At 41.4% G+C, this 18,074-nt stretch overlaps 1 protein-coding gene across 1 annotated transcript in view; it reads left to right on the top strand.

Annotated features, from left to right (window-relative positions):
• The first annotated feature begins 2,891 nt into the window (after positions 1-2,891).
• The window catches only part of LOC111237011 (protein SOGA1-like), an 88,437-nt gene continuing 73,254 nt past the window's right edge, over positions 2,892-18,074 (top strand). The window contains exons 1-2 of the mRNA XM_022765941.1: positions 2,892-2,981; positions 3,886-4,008. Coding sequence (XP_022621662.1) covers positions 2,907-2,981; positions 3,886-4,008 — 198 coding nt within the window. The 5' untranslated portion in view covers positions 2,892-2,906. The remainder of the gene's footprint in view (positions 2,982-3,885; positions 4,009-18,074) is intronic.

Here is an 18,074-nt window from a genome sequence, read left to right as displayed (position 1 = left end):
AATATTATTGATATTCTTAAAGGTCCCTCCAGTCTAAAGGTCTCTATCCATGTGTAGTTTGATTATAGATCAGGTCTAGGTTCTATATTAATACTGTGAAAGTATCAAAGCCTCAGTCCACAGAGAAATGCACACAGCCTGTATTCAGAAACTGAGCCTTAAAACCAGCTGTCAGGACTTCTGGAACTTTGTGATGTCACAACAAAGCAGTCACCAAGCCCCGCCCACCTAGACCCACCATCCAAACCTTGCAGGATTTGGTTTCTCTGAGTGTTTTACCTGAAATCTGCTATATTTTTATTGGATCACTCAGAAAACAGTCAGCCAATCAGTGGAGAGGCTCAGAGCCTCCTCTCTTCTGATTGGCTCACTGACCTGTTGTTTCTGGAGCTCCAGAGAGAAGCCTGAGGGAGGAGATGTAAAACTACACATCTTCTTATGGATCAACACTTCAAATAAAACACAGAGGAAGAGGAAAATATGGAGCTTTAATTATTTTTGAAATACAATAAAATTTAAACTGGAGTAGAGTCAAAATAAGCAGCTTCTGGCTCAAAAAGCTGCATAAATTTCCTGTTTTTAAATGGGTTAATCACAACAATGAACACATCTGTAAGGTTCATGTTTCCTTGTTAACTCTGAAGCGTTAACAGCTTCTTTGCTTTGTTTTTTTTCATTCATTAAAAGCGAAACGCACCGAGAACACCCGCAGCTTTAACGTCTTCATGTAGCGGTGTCAGTGTCAGTTTGCCTGTGTATGAACTGGGTTCTTCATGTTGGTAATTTACCCACTGTGCTGAGCACTGGTATCACAGCAGATGTGTGTGAGCGCTAATTTCTACCATTAACCCATCTGGCTCACTGAACTCTGACGTCTGATTGGTCGATTCCTTCTCCTGACTGGCTGGTTGCTCACATGACAAACCATCTTTGCTGTTCTTCTTTAGTTAGCAGTGAAAAGCAGGTCAGTGGACCAGCTCTCTCTCTCTCTCTCTCTCTCTCTCTCTCTCTCTCTCTTTCTCTCACCACATTAACGTGTGATTCCCTCGTTTCCTGTCCTCACATTCTCACTGTCGTGTTTTATCCTCCTCACGATCATTTACTTCATGCTCCATTTTTCCATCCATCCTCCCTTTCTTTCTTTCTTTCTTTCTTTCTTTATTCTCTTCGCTGCCTCTCTCCTCTTTGTAGCAGTGGTCAATGTTTTGCAGATTGCTCGTTGCTGCAGTCTTTTTTAGCTTGATCGACAAATCTTTTTTTACGCATAAACACATTCACACACACACACACAACCACACACACACACACACACACATACTTAGCTGCTTGCTAAACTCACGCACCTTACCTTCATCTTTAACGTGTTTACGATCCATACTCGTACACAAACTGTTTATTCTCGAGGAGGTGGAGACATGGACACACCCTAACCTTCTGTTGTTCCCTGTCTCGCTTTCATAACACACACACACACACACACACGTACAAAACGTACAAACCCAGAGCTTCGTCGGAGCTTCGGAGCTGTTTTGCAGAAGATGACCCACATTTTCCACTATAGTAAATTATGACAGCACTACTCCCACTACTACAGCAGCTCGTGCTCCTTTTGCTTATTCTCCTTACACATCACACACACACACACACACACACACACATACGGAGGCACACCATTGTGTAACATGCCTCTTACTGTCCCATTAAGCCCAGTGACCCAGACTTCTTCCAGTGGGCTGATGCTGATTTCTTTGCCAACGCGAGAGCTGCACCTTAAATAGGATTCAGAGGGATGATGCAATTCATGCTGTCAAGCGGAAATGAATCATTTATCTCTATCAATCAAGATAATAATCTATAAAGAGAGATAGATAACAACTCTACTGTAAATGAGTCATATTAACTGGGTTATTTTGTTTTGTTTAAACATTTTTATATTGTATTTGTGTGTAGGAATCTCTTCTTTCCCCTTGATGCTTGCTGTTACAAAGAGACCCTGCATTTCCCTGCAGGGACTGTTAGTTTCCTCTGAGGTCATCTAATAGCCTGAGCCTGACCTTTGACCTCCTTTGTACTACCTCCTGGGTGGGAGAGAGAAAGGAGAATCAATACAGTATCATTTTATTCCTCAGTAGCAGCTTACAGCATGTAGATCTCATGTATTTCTGATGACCCCCTTTTATCTGACTAGAGATAATATTACGCAGCAGGTCATTCTAAGAAGACACTAATTGTTGTAATGGTTACTCTGATAATGAGGATGATGAAGACGAAGATTGTGGCGGTTAATGACAGCGAGCAGTGGATAATGATGATCGTAGCAAGTTAATGTAAAACGATTTTTTGATGATGATGATGATGATGATGATTCTTGGTTTGCATTCATGACAAAGATGCTAAAAGCGATAATGACTCCTATTAGACACCAAAGGATCCTCTTTATGACCCAGATGTGTGTGTGGAGTCGTAGAAGAGCCATAAAAAAGAATAAATCTGTAAAAGAATAACACAGTAAATGTGGAAATATAAACAGGAATGATCAAAATAATCAATAAATAAATAAAAAATGTGGAAATATAAAGAGAAATAACCAATAAAAACACTCTTACCAATTGCTTTTACTTTTACTATATTGTTTTTGATTTTATCGTATTGCTTTTGCTTTCTGTCATTGAAGAAGAAGAGGGGGACATTTCTTATTCTTTTACAGATTTATTTATTTGTTTAATACGTAACAGCTACCACACCTCTCTCTCTCTCTCTCTCTCTCTCTCTCTCTCTCTCTCTCTCTGCCGGTTGATATTGGATGAGTTGTTGATTCACAATATTTCATGTAAAAGTACAGGTTGACTCACTCACTCTCTTCTCTTCACTGTGTCCAGGATGAGATGGAGGAGCTGAGGTCTGAGATGCTGGAGATGAGGGACATGTACATGGAAGAAGACGTTTACCAGCTGCAGGAGCTGCGGCAACAGCTGGAGCAGGTACGTGTCAACCTCAAGCCAGCTTTATTCGTAGAGCTCATTTAAACACAGCTGACACCAAAAAACTGTACAAAGGACTTTCAAAATGAACGTATAGAATAAGAAAAACACCAGGAAAATATACAGTATACAGAAACATATAAAGATACTAACAAAAAGAAGAACACAATTATGAACATAAAAGGTTAACAAGCTAAAAAGGCAGGGAATAAAAATGTGTACTGAGAAACAATCTTTTATTCTTTTAATCTGTGATCTCATTTTCTTTGATCTCTCTTGATTTGGAAGTTTAACTGTATGAAACTAGTCTAAATGTGTGAATGTATAAAACCGAAACAGGATGCGAAATGTTTAGAAACAGGCGAGTAAGACGGAGAGTGATCAATGGTCTGAATGTCATCTGTGAGTGAGAGGTGCTACACAAAACTGGGTACAGTCTGGATCTTCAAAATTACAGTTTTTCATTGAAGACTTCAGTCACTAAATGGTCTGGGCCCTCAGCTAAAAGCTGTTCTGTTCTCCTCTGCCTTCATTTAATCTTTTATTTTTGCACTTTAATAAGATATTATCTGTTTTATAATCTGTATTTTTACACTGTTTTGTTATTATGCTTTTTATTTCTACTTTTACGCTTCGTTTCAAGCACATTGAATGACCTCTGTGTATGATAACTTGATATACACATAAATCTGCCTTGTCTTGCCTTAAGCTGCTCAGAGTAAAAAGCAACTGTTCTGTGTGTGTATGTGTGTGTGTGTGTGTGTGTGTGTACTACACATCGTCTGTTGTGTTTTATCAGCTGCTGGAAGGCAAATGTTTCCCGAAGGCACAATAAAGTGAAGCAAAGTAACAAAGATCAGCTCAGACAGTTACATCATCCACTCACACTGCCTGTGCTTTTCAGGCAAACAAGACCTGCCGCATCCTGCAGTACCGGCTCAGGAAGGCAGAGCGGCGCTCTCTCCGCGTGGCCCAGACGGGGCAGGTGGACGGAGAACTGATACGAACGCTGGAGCAAGACGTCAAAGTAAGTGCTCTCTCTCTCTCTCTCTCTCTCTCTCTCTCTCTCTCTCTCTCTGTGAAGATGATCTGAAGCTGTGTCACAGATGCAGATCAGCTGTGTTCATGTGAGAGTTGAAGTGCAGTGTATCAGCAGATGTTATGGTGCTGTCAGCTTAGTTTACTGATGGTTGTTTGAAGTAGATTTATTTCAGCTGGGACACAGTGAGCTAGCTCTAGTTTCTATCCCAAAACAACACAACAAAACAATACAAAAAAACAAACAAACAACACAAACCCTAGCTTAGCCAGGAAGCTAATTCAGCTTCTGCTAAAACATGTTTTAAACTCTAAAAATCCTCTGCTGTGATTCATATTTAGTTCAACATGTTTCTCACATAAAAACTGGGTCTGAAGCTCGTCTCCTCTCACTTCCTGGTTGAGAAATCCGGATCAGGTCTTGAGCCCCGCCCACCACCTGTTGGCTCCAGGTGGACAGGTGAAAGAGCAGAGAGCATCAAGATGGTGAGAGGAGGAAACATCAGAGAGACTCAGCCACATGTTTGAGCCTCAGTCAGACCCAGACTCAGAGGAGGAGTCTGTTGAGACCAGAACCAGAGACTAGCAGACGGGTCAGAACCGTTAGCTAGTTAGCATCTTTTACTTGTTTATGTTGGTTGCTAGCTTGTAACTAACAGTGTCTGACACAGTGTTAGCAGTTGTGCTAATGCTAACTCTCTCTCTCCCTACTAACAAGGTAACATTTTTGAGATTTTAAAGTGGGCCGTGAGTTGGAAAAGGTTGGGAACCACTGGGCTAGAGGACGAGTTAAACAGAATGTAAAATCAGTGTGATGTGTTTGTGGTGAGATGAACCAGACTGAAGTGAGGACCTTACATTTCCCAACCGGTGTCACACACACGCTGTTTTGTTATGGCCGTTCTTTTATCTGTTGGGAGACAGTTTAATGACCCGTTTTCTCTTTACGCTGTTGAAGTCATGAGACAGTGGCTTCCTTTAATTTGTTAAAGGAATTCCCCTGTTGAAAATCTACAGTGTGTGTGGCAGGGATGCAACGATTACGATTATAGCCTGAGGAATAATCACATTTCTTTAGAGGTTTTAATGTGTTATTTATTGCTGCCTTTTGAAAACAGAAATAATACACCAACCAAATAAAACAGTACAAAAGAAAGAATCTTTTTAACTTTAACTTGGTTGTTAGTAAAGCTGGTGGTGATCCCACAGATGCTGCATCAAGTTTTATGTGTTCGACCCTTAAAATCACCTCTTCTCTCCAGCAGGTGAGCCGTGGTCTTGATTAACTCCCTACTCATTCTTGGTGTTAGCGCAGTTAGCGTAGCCTCTGTGACTCACTCAGAGTTGCTGCACCACTGGCGTTAACTGTCCCGGCATCGAGTCTCTTTTTCGAGTGAGAACAGAAACCGGCTCGGTGCAGCTGAGTCTTTACGATGACTTAACCGTGGCAGTTTTAAAGCGGTTCATAGTGAAACCGGTTAACAGCTGCATCTCTAATATGTGGACTAGTTGTCACCGTAACTGAGAGACAGTGGACGCCACATTAGTAGTGTCAGTTATTTGGTAACTTAAAAGATCCCTGGATATACACAGATACAGTCTTATATACACTCTCACACACACACACACACACAAACACACACTGTGTTTTACAAGCGTCCCCCACAGTTTTCATACACACCAGTCATCCCAGTCACCTCAGGAATCCTTGATAAAAACCAGTTGTACACAAACGCTCAGAGAGTTCAGGGTGACACTTCAGTGTGTGTGTGTGTGTTTTTGTCACGCTGACCCTGGACTGTGGATCCACGCCGTCAAATTCACAGCGTTCCTCCGACATTTTCCGTGTGAGGGACGACACAATGAGGCCTTTATACCCTCTGAGAGAGAGAGAGAGAGGGGAAGAGAGAGAGGGAGAGAGAGAGGGAGAGAGAGACTGGCTGTGATGTCACTCTCGGAGGGTTTCCCGCCTGCTGTCGCTGTCTGTCTCTCGGCTGCTGTCTCACCATCTGGTTGTTTTGGAAGGAAGGATGGAAGGAAGAAAAGTATGAGCGTACATCCTGTGTTTTAGAGAGAGTGTGTGTGACAGAAAGTAGGGAAAAGAAGAGGGCGTGGTCACTGTTTGAAAATTCAAAAAACAGCCAATCAGAGTGAGAGGATGAGGCGGGCAGGAAAAGAGAGAGAGAGAGAGAAAAACTAACAAAAAATCAAAGAGAGAAACAAACACAGTGGAGGAGGAAACAAGGAAGTATTCAACAGGGATTAGCTGAAGTTAATAGAGTTCATCTGAATGGAGGTCTGACTCGAATTTAAATCTTTAGCAGCAGCGATGAGGACGAGGACGAGGAGTGGCAGAGAGAGGTCAGAGATGATCGAGAAAACAGAGAGAGAGAGAAAGAAAGCTCGAGGAAAAACAAGTGAAGTCAGCATCTGTCGGCTGCGTTAGTGAAGAGAGATCATTAAACAGGAAACACAGTGAGGAGACAAACCTGACCCCCCCCCCCCCCCCTCTCTCAACACATGGCTTATTGTGTCCTCTTGCCGTCAGGGCCAAAGACTCAAGTTACACCATGCTGTGTGTGTGCGTGCGTGTGTGTGTGTGTGTGTATGTGTGTGCATTAAGCTCATGTTAAGCCTCTCATAGTCACTCCTCTGTTTATTCTGGTAGTTTTACCATTAGCCTTATAAAAACAGACACTCACTCCTGCCTCTGTGACTCAACACTGACTCAGCTCGACCAGAAAGTCACTATCACAGCAGTTTAAAAGAAAAACACAAAACATGTCTGTAAACTCGAGCGTTGATACTCGGTGCAGCAGGTGTTGAAGATTCCTGACGTGCAAGAGAAAAGCCTCGTTTACAGACTACATCAGGTTTTTGGGAAACTCTCCAACTTAACTGTGAAGTCATGGAAAAACAAAACCGTCCGTCCGCAACTTACCATTTGTTGTGGAGCTAAATGCTAGCGCTGTAGCGTTTACTGTGAGCAGCCGTAGCCTCGTAGCGTGACTTCAAATGAGCTAAAAATTCTTAAAAAGGCTTAAAAATGTTGTTTGAAATAGAAAAGTGGTGAAAAGTTTTACACAGAATATGTAATAAAATCATGTTTTTTTGCTGGAAATAAAAAAAGTTCTTTGCCATAATGTTCATCATTTGACTTTTGAACTGTCCGTAGTGTCGCGCTAAAGTCTTACCAAGTGACAAGTAAATTATCTTGGTGACTCCCTGCTCGTTCTTGGTGTTAGCGCAGTTAGCTAACCTCCGTGACTCGCTCAGAGTTGTTGCACCACTGGCGTTAACTGTTTTCGTTCCGTGCAGGTTGCGTCGGTGCAGCAGAGTCTTTACGATGACTAAACCGTGACGGTTATAAAGCTGTTGATGGTGAAACCGGTTAACAGCTGCTTCTCTAATGGAAACCTGACTCCTGCCTATCGGACTTTACAGTAAATAAACTCTGTGTGCAATGAGCAGGAATCAGAAGCTTCATGTTATAGAAAGTGGAGAGAGTTGGTGATTGCGCTGATTACTGAGAGTCGGTGACGGTAACGATGGGCCGACGAATGTGAATGTTTTCTGTATCCGAGGTTTTTCCCTCACGGTCTGAAGGTAACGTCTCACTGCAGGATTCTCGGTGTGTGTCTCACTCCTCAGTCCAACTTGACCTTGACTTGCTGAGCTTCTTTGCACTGAGCAGCTTTACAGAAGTAACTGGCTTAACTGCAGTTAATGCGTTAAGGCCCTGATTTGATGACTCACGCACATGCAAATGCACACAAATCAGCAAATGTACACACACACACACACACACACGTGGACTCCTGATAAAGACAGATAAAGGAAAGAGCTGAAAAAACTTTTCTGTCGTTAGGAAACAGATTGTGTAAATCATCATGTCAGTTTGAGACGAAAACATCTTCTTACACACATCACATGCTCCTACTGGTTTTGTTTTAGAAATCTTGTTGGTCACAGTTTGCATGTGACTGTGTGTGTGTGTGTGTGTGTGTGTGTGTGTGTGTGTGTGTGTGTGTGTGTGTGTGTGTGTGTGACTGTGTGTATATATCCATCAGAATCTCCATGAGAATTCCTGACATCATTTCCTGTCCTACTCACACACTGCTCTCATTCCCACAGGCTACAGACATCTGGACACACACACACACACACACACAGAGGAAATGGTTGTCAGTATTCTCATGATGTCACCACAGCCGTACTTCACCATGTTTTCCAGAGATCAGATCAGTTTTGTGTTTCAGAGTATAAACCGTCTCTGCAGCGTCTTTTCTCCTGAATATTATCAGTGTTGGAACAAGTTTGAAACTTGAAAAGAAATGTTCGAGGTTTTTGTGACATTTCTTTTTTTATTAATGATCCAGTTCACCCGAGAAGAAAAAACGTGTTTTTATTCCTCTGTGCCGGCGACAGTCAGAGCAGCAGCCATATTGTTTTCAGGTCGTCCGTGCCATTCTCGTGGACACGATATCTCAGTGACACCTTGAAGAAACTTCTTCTAATTTGGCACAAACATTCACTAGGACTCAAGGACAAACTGATTACATTTTGGTGGCTAAAGGTCAAAGGTCAAGGTCTTTGTGAACATAGTATCTCTAGAATTCCTCAAGGGAATCCTTTCACATTTGGCACAAATACCTGGAACTAGTCTGAGTGGCGGAGGGATACAACCACGAGGAGGAGATTCTAGTTTGTATTACTTACTGGTGTCTGGTCATGTAAATAGAAATAGTCACCATGGAAACTGTTGGAATATACGGAGAAATAAACATCTTTTTAGAAACATTTGTTGCTTTTAATTAATTTTATTTGTCAGTACTTCGTGCTGCACAAACCAAAATATTTTTACATTTCTTAAATTGGTGAAGTGATCGGATCTTCAGCGGAAAGTGTCTCAAACTCTCAAACAGTCTTCAGAGTCTTCATTCTGGTTGCTTGTTGCCCGAATAAGGAGAGACCACTGACCACCGCAGCAGCCGCTGTAACCGCGGCGACGGCTTCACTCTGCCGTGATGATGTTTACGCTTCATATGAACGCTAATGTTCAGCCTGCGCCATAACCTAAACATTACAGATACAATTAATCCTGCTCCCTCACACACACACACACACACACACACACACGCATGTGTGAGTGTATCCTGGAGTCAAAGAGAGAATATACTATAACACACACACACACACACACACAGACATTTCATTAGAGCAAGAAGCAGCAGAAAACGGGGCCACTTCCCAACCTCATCTGTGTGTGTGTGTGTGTGTGTGTGTGTGTGAGAGAGAGAGAGAGAGGTGGATGTAGATAAAAGTAGATTCAGTGTCGTTGAACTGTATGAGATCCTGGAAAGTCTCTCTCTCTCTCTCTCTCTCTCTCTCAAACCTGAAACTAGTCCGAGGGGCGGAGGGATACGACCACGAGGAGCTGATTCTAGTTGGTTTTTAACACCGCACATTAAACTCTTGAGGTGTGGAGCTTGAATCTTTTAAGTTGATCAAAAATAATTCATCTGGCGTCGTTACCAGCCAGTTATGGTCTTTTTTTCTACTATTTTCTGACATTTTATCACTTTAACAAATAATTAAAAAGATAATTAACGATTTGCATTTCATTTTATCTAAAAAAAAAAATAAAAATGATGATGAAGATGTGATTTTTGTTGGTCCTGTACCAAACAAACATGCTCCTTTATGTCTGGAGAATATGGTTCGTAGGTCGAGGCGTCTCTCTAGCGCCACAGCACCACAGATTTTGATCAATAATATTTCGATCGATTGTTCAGCCCTGACTGAAGTCCTGTATCTACGCTGCTGGATAGATGGCTGAATGTACAGTGTGTAAATATGAATGGATGGTGATATTAGAGGTGAGATAGCACTTTTCAAACGGCCAAACAACATGCCAAGGATTGTGGGAATTCATCACATTCCCCCACTCTGTCACTTCCCTCCTCCCTCCTCCCTCCTCCCTCCCTCTCTGTCTATCCAAAGATAGATGGATCACAGCCTGTACTGGAACAGCTGTCACGCCAGTGGCTCTCTCTCTTTCACACATAATGGTTTTATATATAGACGTGGAGCAGATTACTGGTGACGTAACGTCCTCTAAAAAGGCTGTTGAGAGGCCAGAATGTTAAAAGTGGAGAAGGTCGACGCCGCCGACACTTAAACATCAAAGTCCAGCAGCTACGTTAGTGATGAGGACGTTTGATGGATCTAAACATTATGATAAGTCTGAATTATTGTTTGGGTTCCAGGGCTGCGAAGTGATCTGTTGTTGTGAAACGACGACAGTGATGAACTGATGCAACATGAGGCTTCTGCAGGAAATGAACAAAGCAGATGCACATGGAGAGAGAAAACAAGCAGAGAACTAAAAACAAGTTTGTCTTCTCAGTTGTCGTTTGTTATTTTATATGTAGAAGAAAGTTGTGTCGTCTCTTTACCAAAGAACCTCTGTAGCCGCTCTTTGCCTTGCACGTGCAGATCAGAAGCTCATGTACCAGCGTAGTTATTTCAGTCTGAGGAACTTGTACTTTGAGTTTTAAATGGGAAATCTCCAACTTTCGAACACACCGCACTAACTGAAGCCTCTAGACTCTGAAGTCTGAAGACTGCACATGCAAAACCACGGCCGAGTGTTCGGGCCACTTTCAGGAAGAAACACAAATCTGAAATTTTTGAGAATAAAGTCAAAATATTATGAAAAGAAAGTCGGAATTTTACAGGAATTAGAAATGTAAAATTTGGAGAGAAAAAACATAATATTTTAGGAGCTGCTGTTTGTCGGTCTAACAATAGAACAGACTCAGTTTCTCACTGTGTTGATGATGATGATGATGATGATGATGATGATGATGATGAGCCAAAAGATGAAGTATCTACTTATTTGTGAAACCTGAAGAAGAACGTCACAGGATGCTCCACGTTCTTCACTTTAAAGCTTCTGATATTTCTCTCTAAAACAACACGTGAAACTAAAATTATGACTTTATTCTTGTAAAAAAAATTTTCTTTTAATGTCATGACTTTTTCTCATAAAATTAGGAGTTTTTTTCTTGTAATATTTTGACTTTATTCTTGAAATCTCAGAATCTTTTTTTCCTCAATCTGACGTCAATACTCCGTCTTACAAAACAAATATAACAGAACTGAAATAATTAACTTGACACCTTAACCAGCTGCTGCTAATACTAACTACTATAAGTAAATATTATTACTAAAGTTACTGTTAATAACTTGTATTGGAGTATTTTTTTCTACTATTTGAGTCAAGGATATGAAAAGTGATGACTCGTCTTTATCTGGTGAAATACGGCTTTGTTATTTATTAATTTGTTTATTGATCCAAACAAACGTGTCCGATGTGTGATGACACCCGATGAAGAAGAAGCAGCGGTCCACGTCGGTCAGAAGACGCTTCCTCTTATCTCCGTGCAGCGACCGGCTAATGCTGCAATACTCTCCTCTGTGATGAAGCGAGGGCTTCAGCTGAAGAGCAGACAGTCAATACTTCTGCAGAGACGCTCTTTGTAAGCACATTTCATAGCTCATTAAAACAAACAATAGTCACCTCCGAGGCTGCGGCCTGGAAGACCTCAGGCGCTTCTCACGGCCACAGACTGAAGAGAGAGCCGAGGAAAATAAAACTACAGATCGAAGGAGTACAAACAGTTATGTTTTTATTGTGCATGACAACAGAAACCACGGCAGGAAGTAAACTACTCTCAGACAAAAAGCATCATGAATAAGACCAACAATAAAAATGTTAATGTTCTGGGTGCGTTTATAAAAACGCTACCATGGAAAACTCTTGAAATGCTTTCAGCCACAGATTACATTTTAAAACAACAAAGAACTCGGCTGCTGGTTTTATTTCTGAAGTGGGAAAAGTCAAAGTGGTGTAATGAATTCATTTCAAGCAAAGTGGCTCTGCGTTTGGTGCAGCCGCCTCGCAGCGAGAGCCGTGCTTCCTCCCACGCCAAAAAGGACATGAATGTTTCAGCAGGCGGTAGGAGCACCTCGCTCGTTGCTCCGGGGCTGGACCGGCCTCGTCCCCAGGTGCCGTGCTGTTGCCACCTACTGCTGCTAAAAACCACCACGCTTAAATCCAGACGACGTCTTTCCTCGTGTCGAAGGACGATTTGGAAAGTCTGCTTCTTCCTCAGCTCGTCAGGTGTTGGACACGGGTGTCGATCAAGTAGGAAGATTGTCCCAGGACGTGTTTAGTTTAACATGTCACAAGAAGTGAGGAGAAACTGCTCGAATCCATCAGAGAAGAACTCGAGTCACCTCCTCGTGGTCGTATCCCTCCGCCACTCAGACTAGTTCCAGGTCACACCCCTGTTCATATAAAACATGAACCATTGGTGTGAAAGTTTGTCGTTATATCTGTGTGAAGTCTTCAGTAGTGGCTAAAGAGTGTTTTGTGAGGTCACACTGACCTTTGATCTTTGACCTTTGACCACTAAAGTTTTGTCCCAGAGCTGGAGAGATATTGTTTTCAGTTCGTTACCGATATCTCAGCAACACCTTGAGAGAATTTCTTAAAATTTGGCACGAACGTTCACCTGGACTCAAGGATGAACTGATTAGATTTTGGTGGTAAAAGGTCAAAGGTCAAAGGTCACTGTCACCTCATAAAACACGTTTTTGGCCACAACCTCACAAATTCGTCCACTAATTATGACATGATTTAACTCAAATGTCTATAGAGATAAAAAGCCTGAAAAGTGATGACAAAAGGTCAAAGGTCAACTTCGCTGTGACATCATAATGTTCTGTAAAGACACTTCTGGCCATTATTCAACGCTGTAACTCAGGATGGAGAGACCGTGACCATGTTTCCTGGTCACAGTCTCAGACATTCATTAACCCCCAAAATATCTGAGTACACACACACACACAAACACACACACACACACACACACACACACAAAGAGAGAGCAGTTGCAGGTCGTGTCTTGTTTATGTAACTGTCTCTCTAACAATTTCTCTCCCTGTAGATCTTATCAGAGGTGTGTGTGTGTGTGTGTGTGTGTGTGTGTGTTCGGCTGAAGTTTGCATACAGACTGGATAACAGGAGGAACAAGACTCTTGTTGTTGAAAACACACACAGTGGGCATGAAAAAGATCCTTTTTAACACTAACTGCCACTTTTTGAATGATATAGCTGTTTGCCCTGTGGCCTGTGTGTGTGTGTGTGTGTGTGTTTGTGTGTGTGTGTGTGTGTGTGTGTGTGTGTGTGTATGTGTGTGTGTGTTTTGCAGTATGTGAGTAAAGTCAGTCAAGAAACCGTTGCTCTGTTTCTGTAGCTCTCATGTTTTTTTCTTCCCTCCAGAATCCATACTCCCACTGTCACACACGCACACACACACGCATTTACACACATGCACACACTCACACACTCACTGAGCTTGGCAGCAACCCTGACCGAATCCTAATTACATCCTATAGCTCTGTTGCCGGGTAAAACAGCACAGCTTCAATGGTGTCAGATTCCTTCACGTTTCCCTTTAACATAGAAGAACAATGCAGCATTTATTAGGAGTCAGAGGAGGAGGGGGAGGAGGAGGAGAGGGGGGGGGGGGGAGGGGGGGGGTGGCGAGAAGGAGGGGAGAGGAGGACTGAAAACATCACATTAATAAAAATCTGTTTTTCTTTTACAATATTGACGCATCAATAAAGTGCGCAGCGTTAATGGATCACCGTCTGTCCGAGTCGATCCGCAGAAACCTCAACTCTCAACTCATTAACGACTGTGTGTTTTCACACAGAGGCTGCTGTTGAAACGTCCTGTCTGTGATCACAGACTGAGACAGTTTTCATTCTTGATTCATTTTTATAGATTTTATAGATTTTTTTTAACGTTTTTATTCCTCTGCGCCGGCGACAGTCAGAGCGGCAGCCATGTTGTTTTCAGGCTGTACGTCCGTCTCGTTTTCGTGGACATGATATCTCAGTAACGCCTTGGAGAAAGTTCTTCAGATTTGGCACAAACATAAACCGGGACTCGAGGGTGAACTCAATCGATTTTGGGGGTCAAAGGTCAGAGGCCAAGGTGTGAGGCGTGAGGCGTGGTGACCTCACAACATTAGGTTTTGGCCTCGTGAACGCGATATCTCGAGAATTCCTCCAGAGAATCCCTTCAAATTTGGCCCAAACGTTCACCTGGACTCAAGGACGAACTGATTAGACTTTGGTGGTCAAAGGTCAAAAATGGAAAAGCTTTTATAAACTGAAAAATATGGTGGATCAGTGAAGACAGAGGATTGTTTCTGAGAGTCTGTTAGATAAAAACAAAGATGGAGGACTGAGAGGGACGATTAGGAACTGTTGAAACAAGAGAGAATCTGAGAGAGAGAGAAGAAGAAGAAACACACACACACACACACATGCTTTAAAACATGAATTGGAGCGTGGTGGAGCTCAGGGAGCCATTGGATAGCATGAGAGTGGGCAGCACAGAGGGGCATTGTAGGACTCTCAGCTGCACAGTGGCACTGGTTCAAACACACACACACACACACACACACACACACACACACATTCATACTCTGCCGTACAGACACACAATAAACACACAGAATTACAAATTATGTTTGGAGAGATTTTGTGGACGAGCAGTGAGACACAAATCGTACAAGTGTTAATCAAACACACACACACACACACACACACACACACACACACACACACACACACACACACACACACAACCACTCACATATAATTATGAATTGTAAAAGTATTAATTATGCTGATGCACATTCAGATAAGTGATCGCAGCAATAACTGTTCAGACCTGTGACACTGTGAACAGAATATACTGTTTAAATGTAGAATAATGTCTAATAAACACGTCCTGGTGCAGACTTTACCTCCTTGTGGTTGCATGTGTGAAGTGAATGAAACTGATTCTGTGCTTAGGAACAGGAAGTGAAGATTTTTTCGTCGATTGAAAACCACCTCCATAAACCTGAGGGTTTGTCTTTGTTTCTCATCTACTGAAGCAGGTAGAAACATGAAACAAAAACCATGTGAGAGCTTAAAACTCTGACTTTTATTGTAAGTCTCTGCCTTTGCCTTGGACATTGTATATGTCTGGAAAAACAAGCACATTTCTCAACATCTCTTAGTTCAGTTCTTCTTTTTTGTTTTAACATTTATATATTTTTTTCAAATGTTGATGGACATTAAAGTAAAACCAGTGATTTACAATAAAAAGCCAAAGGTTTAAGGTCTCAAATGGTTTTTATTCCATGTCTCTGTCTGCTTCAGAGGCTGAGAAATAAAGGTTCATCATCAGGTGAATCTCTACCTGTCCGGTCTTCGTGGGTTAGGTTAAGTTGTGTCGGGATGTTGGGAACCTCTTTGTTTAAGTCATTTGGGCACAGAAATTACCAAGTCATATTATTACCAAGTCACACGGTGCTTTGAATGGAGTCGCCGTCCACCTTGTTTCCATACAGTCAAATGGAGCTCAGAACTCCTGCGGCGCTTGAAGTAAACAGATAAACAAATAAAAAAATAAACCCCAGGCTGACTCAGGCCTAAGACCAATGTTACCGTGGTAACAATCAATGACACTTGCGCCGAGCAACAACAAAAAAACATGGAAAACACAGCTCAGAATTTGTGGTTTGCTAACATTACTATCACTGTTTTGTGTTTTCCGTCTGTCCCATTCTTGTGAACACGATATCTCGAGAACTCCTCGAGGAAATCCCTTCAAAATATGGCACAAATATACACTTGCACTTTAAGATGACCTGATTGGATCTTGGTGGCTAAATGTCAAAAGTCAAGATCACAGTGACTTCACAAAACGTGAGACAGTCAAGAGATAAACTGCTTTGTGTGACGGATGAATTCAGACGTCGTCGATCTGAAGTCTGTTTGTTGACTGTTTGTTCTTTCTAAAGTCTGTCTTTATTAGACCAGCGTTTTTCTCCATGCAGCTTGGAAGTAGTTGAAGTTTGTGTCAGAACATTTTACATTTTATTTATTTATTTTCAAACATGTTTTATTGAGCCAAAAAAAATCTTACGTACAGTGAATTGTTGTACCAGCGCTCTAATAAAAACCAGTGGAATAATAAATGATTGTGAGAAATAAATCAATAAAACCCACAATCACTAATTGTGAACATGAAAGTAAAATCTATCAACATAAAACTCTCACATAAAGACCTCTCTCCTCCCACCACATTAATTCAGTGGAGGTTAATGGGGGCTAAGTACATTTATGAGCTGTTGAGTGACCGATTCAACACCAGCGTTTCTCTCTAGAACTGGATCCATTTAGAATGATTAAACTTTCATTTCAACACATCTAATAAAATTCTGCCTTTTAGAATAAAAACCCTCATATTTGGTTCCACAGGAGTCAGACTGAAGTACAAATGGAAAAACGTATTAAAGCGAGCGACTGCTTTTATCTGCACTTCATCTTTCTTTTAATAACCAGAGGGAAGTGATTGTATGTGACACAGCTGGGGAACATCTGTTTGTTTTCAGTGCGGATCAGCTGATTGGCTGCTGTCATGTGGTGACCTGTGGTTTTCATCACCGCACACAGTTGCTGCATGTCAACGGTTTTATTTCTAAACATTTACGATCAAACCAAAAGGGATTTTTACCAAAATATTTTCCTTTGAAAGAAATAATCTGCCATAAAATGTGTGGAGCTGAAAACCATGAATTCAGTAATTGTTTAGTTGAATTTGTAAAAGATTGATCTTCTGCTATTTTGATAATCAGTTAAGTCAATTTTGAATTAAATAAACCCAATAAAAGAGCTGCTTCCAACTTCTTAAATATAAGGATTTGTTGCTTTTCTCTGTTTTATATCATTGTAAACTTAATATTTTAGTGTTGAAGGTTTTCTGTTGTTTGGACTCGTGATTTTTTTTCCCTGATATTTTATAGATCACAGACGGAATCAATTAATTGAGAAAACAATCAGCAGATAAATTAATATAGACAATAATCATTCGGTGCAGCCATAAAATTGTGCACTACATTCAGCCAAATGTGCCGCAGTGCAGATCTTGGTAAACTGTTGGAGATGTCTCGCAGTTGTCCGACTTGTTCACTGCAAATACGACATTTAAAAATCATTTTCGTGCGAGTGTCTCAGGCTTCATTTAAAGTGTGTGATGTTTCATTGTAATTTTATTTCAGACTAAAGACAAAAGAGGCTGTTTTGGCAGGAAAATGAGCAAATGATCCTGATTCTAATTCAGCATAAAAAGCACCATTACCAGATTCAAATATAAGGTTGACTATGAGGTTTTATGCCGTTTTTATTTCCCACATTTTATTCCAAAATGTCCGCCGCAGCGAGGAGCAGACGTCACGATGACTGTGGTTGAATACTGGCTCTGGTTGTGTCTTTTGTTTCCTCTGAACTCAGCAGAAACAGGTTTGACTTCATCTGTGTTGAACGTTTTGCCAGTAAAATAAAATGTAAAGTGTGTTTCTGTGACACTTTCACCACTTCCTTCACGGGCGGTGACGTCGAGCTGTTTGGAAAATCGAGTGAAGCTTGATTCACTTCCACTGCACAAAATGAAAATAAATATGTTCCTGTGTAAATTGACTCTAATCAGATAACAACATATCAGATGGGGATTCTTTTTGTTGTTGTCAGGGACTCGACTTTAGTTTGACTCTTTGACATTAGAAACTTTTAATGAATAAAAGCCCTCAGGGAGGGAATAATCAGTCAAGATCACATTATGTATAAAAGATCAGCCGGAGTGATATTAATTATCTTTTCGGCTTCATTAGATAGAAAAAAAAATCATCTCTGCTTCTCACTGAGTCGTATGAACAGAAAGTTCCTGCTGATGGAAGAAGAGACACTTCACAGACGAAGCTGAAACAAACGTCTTTTATCTTGGTCCTCTTTGCTCTGGCAGGTTTCCTGGAACATTTCTGATCCTCACAATGATAAAACACACACACACACACACACACACACACACACACACACACACACACACACACACACACACACACACACACACACACACACACA

Source organism: Seriola dumerili, unplaced genomic scaffold (assembly GCF_002260705.1).
Source record: "Seriola dumerili isolate Sdu_G_001 unplaced genomic scaffold, Sdu_1.0 BDQW01000800.1, whole genome shotgun sequence".
NCBI classification, from domain to species: Eukaryota; Metazoa; Chordata; class Actinopteri; order Carangiformes; family Carangidae; genus Seriola; species Seriola dumerili.
The sequence above is the reverse complement of the archived record's forward strand: the minus strand, read 5'-3'. Positions and strand labels throughout refer to the sequence as shown.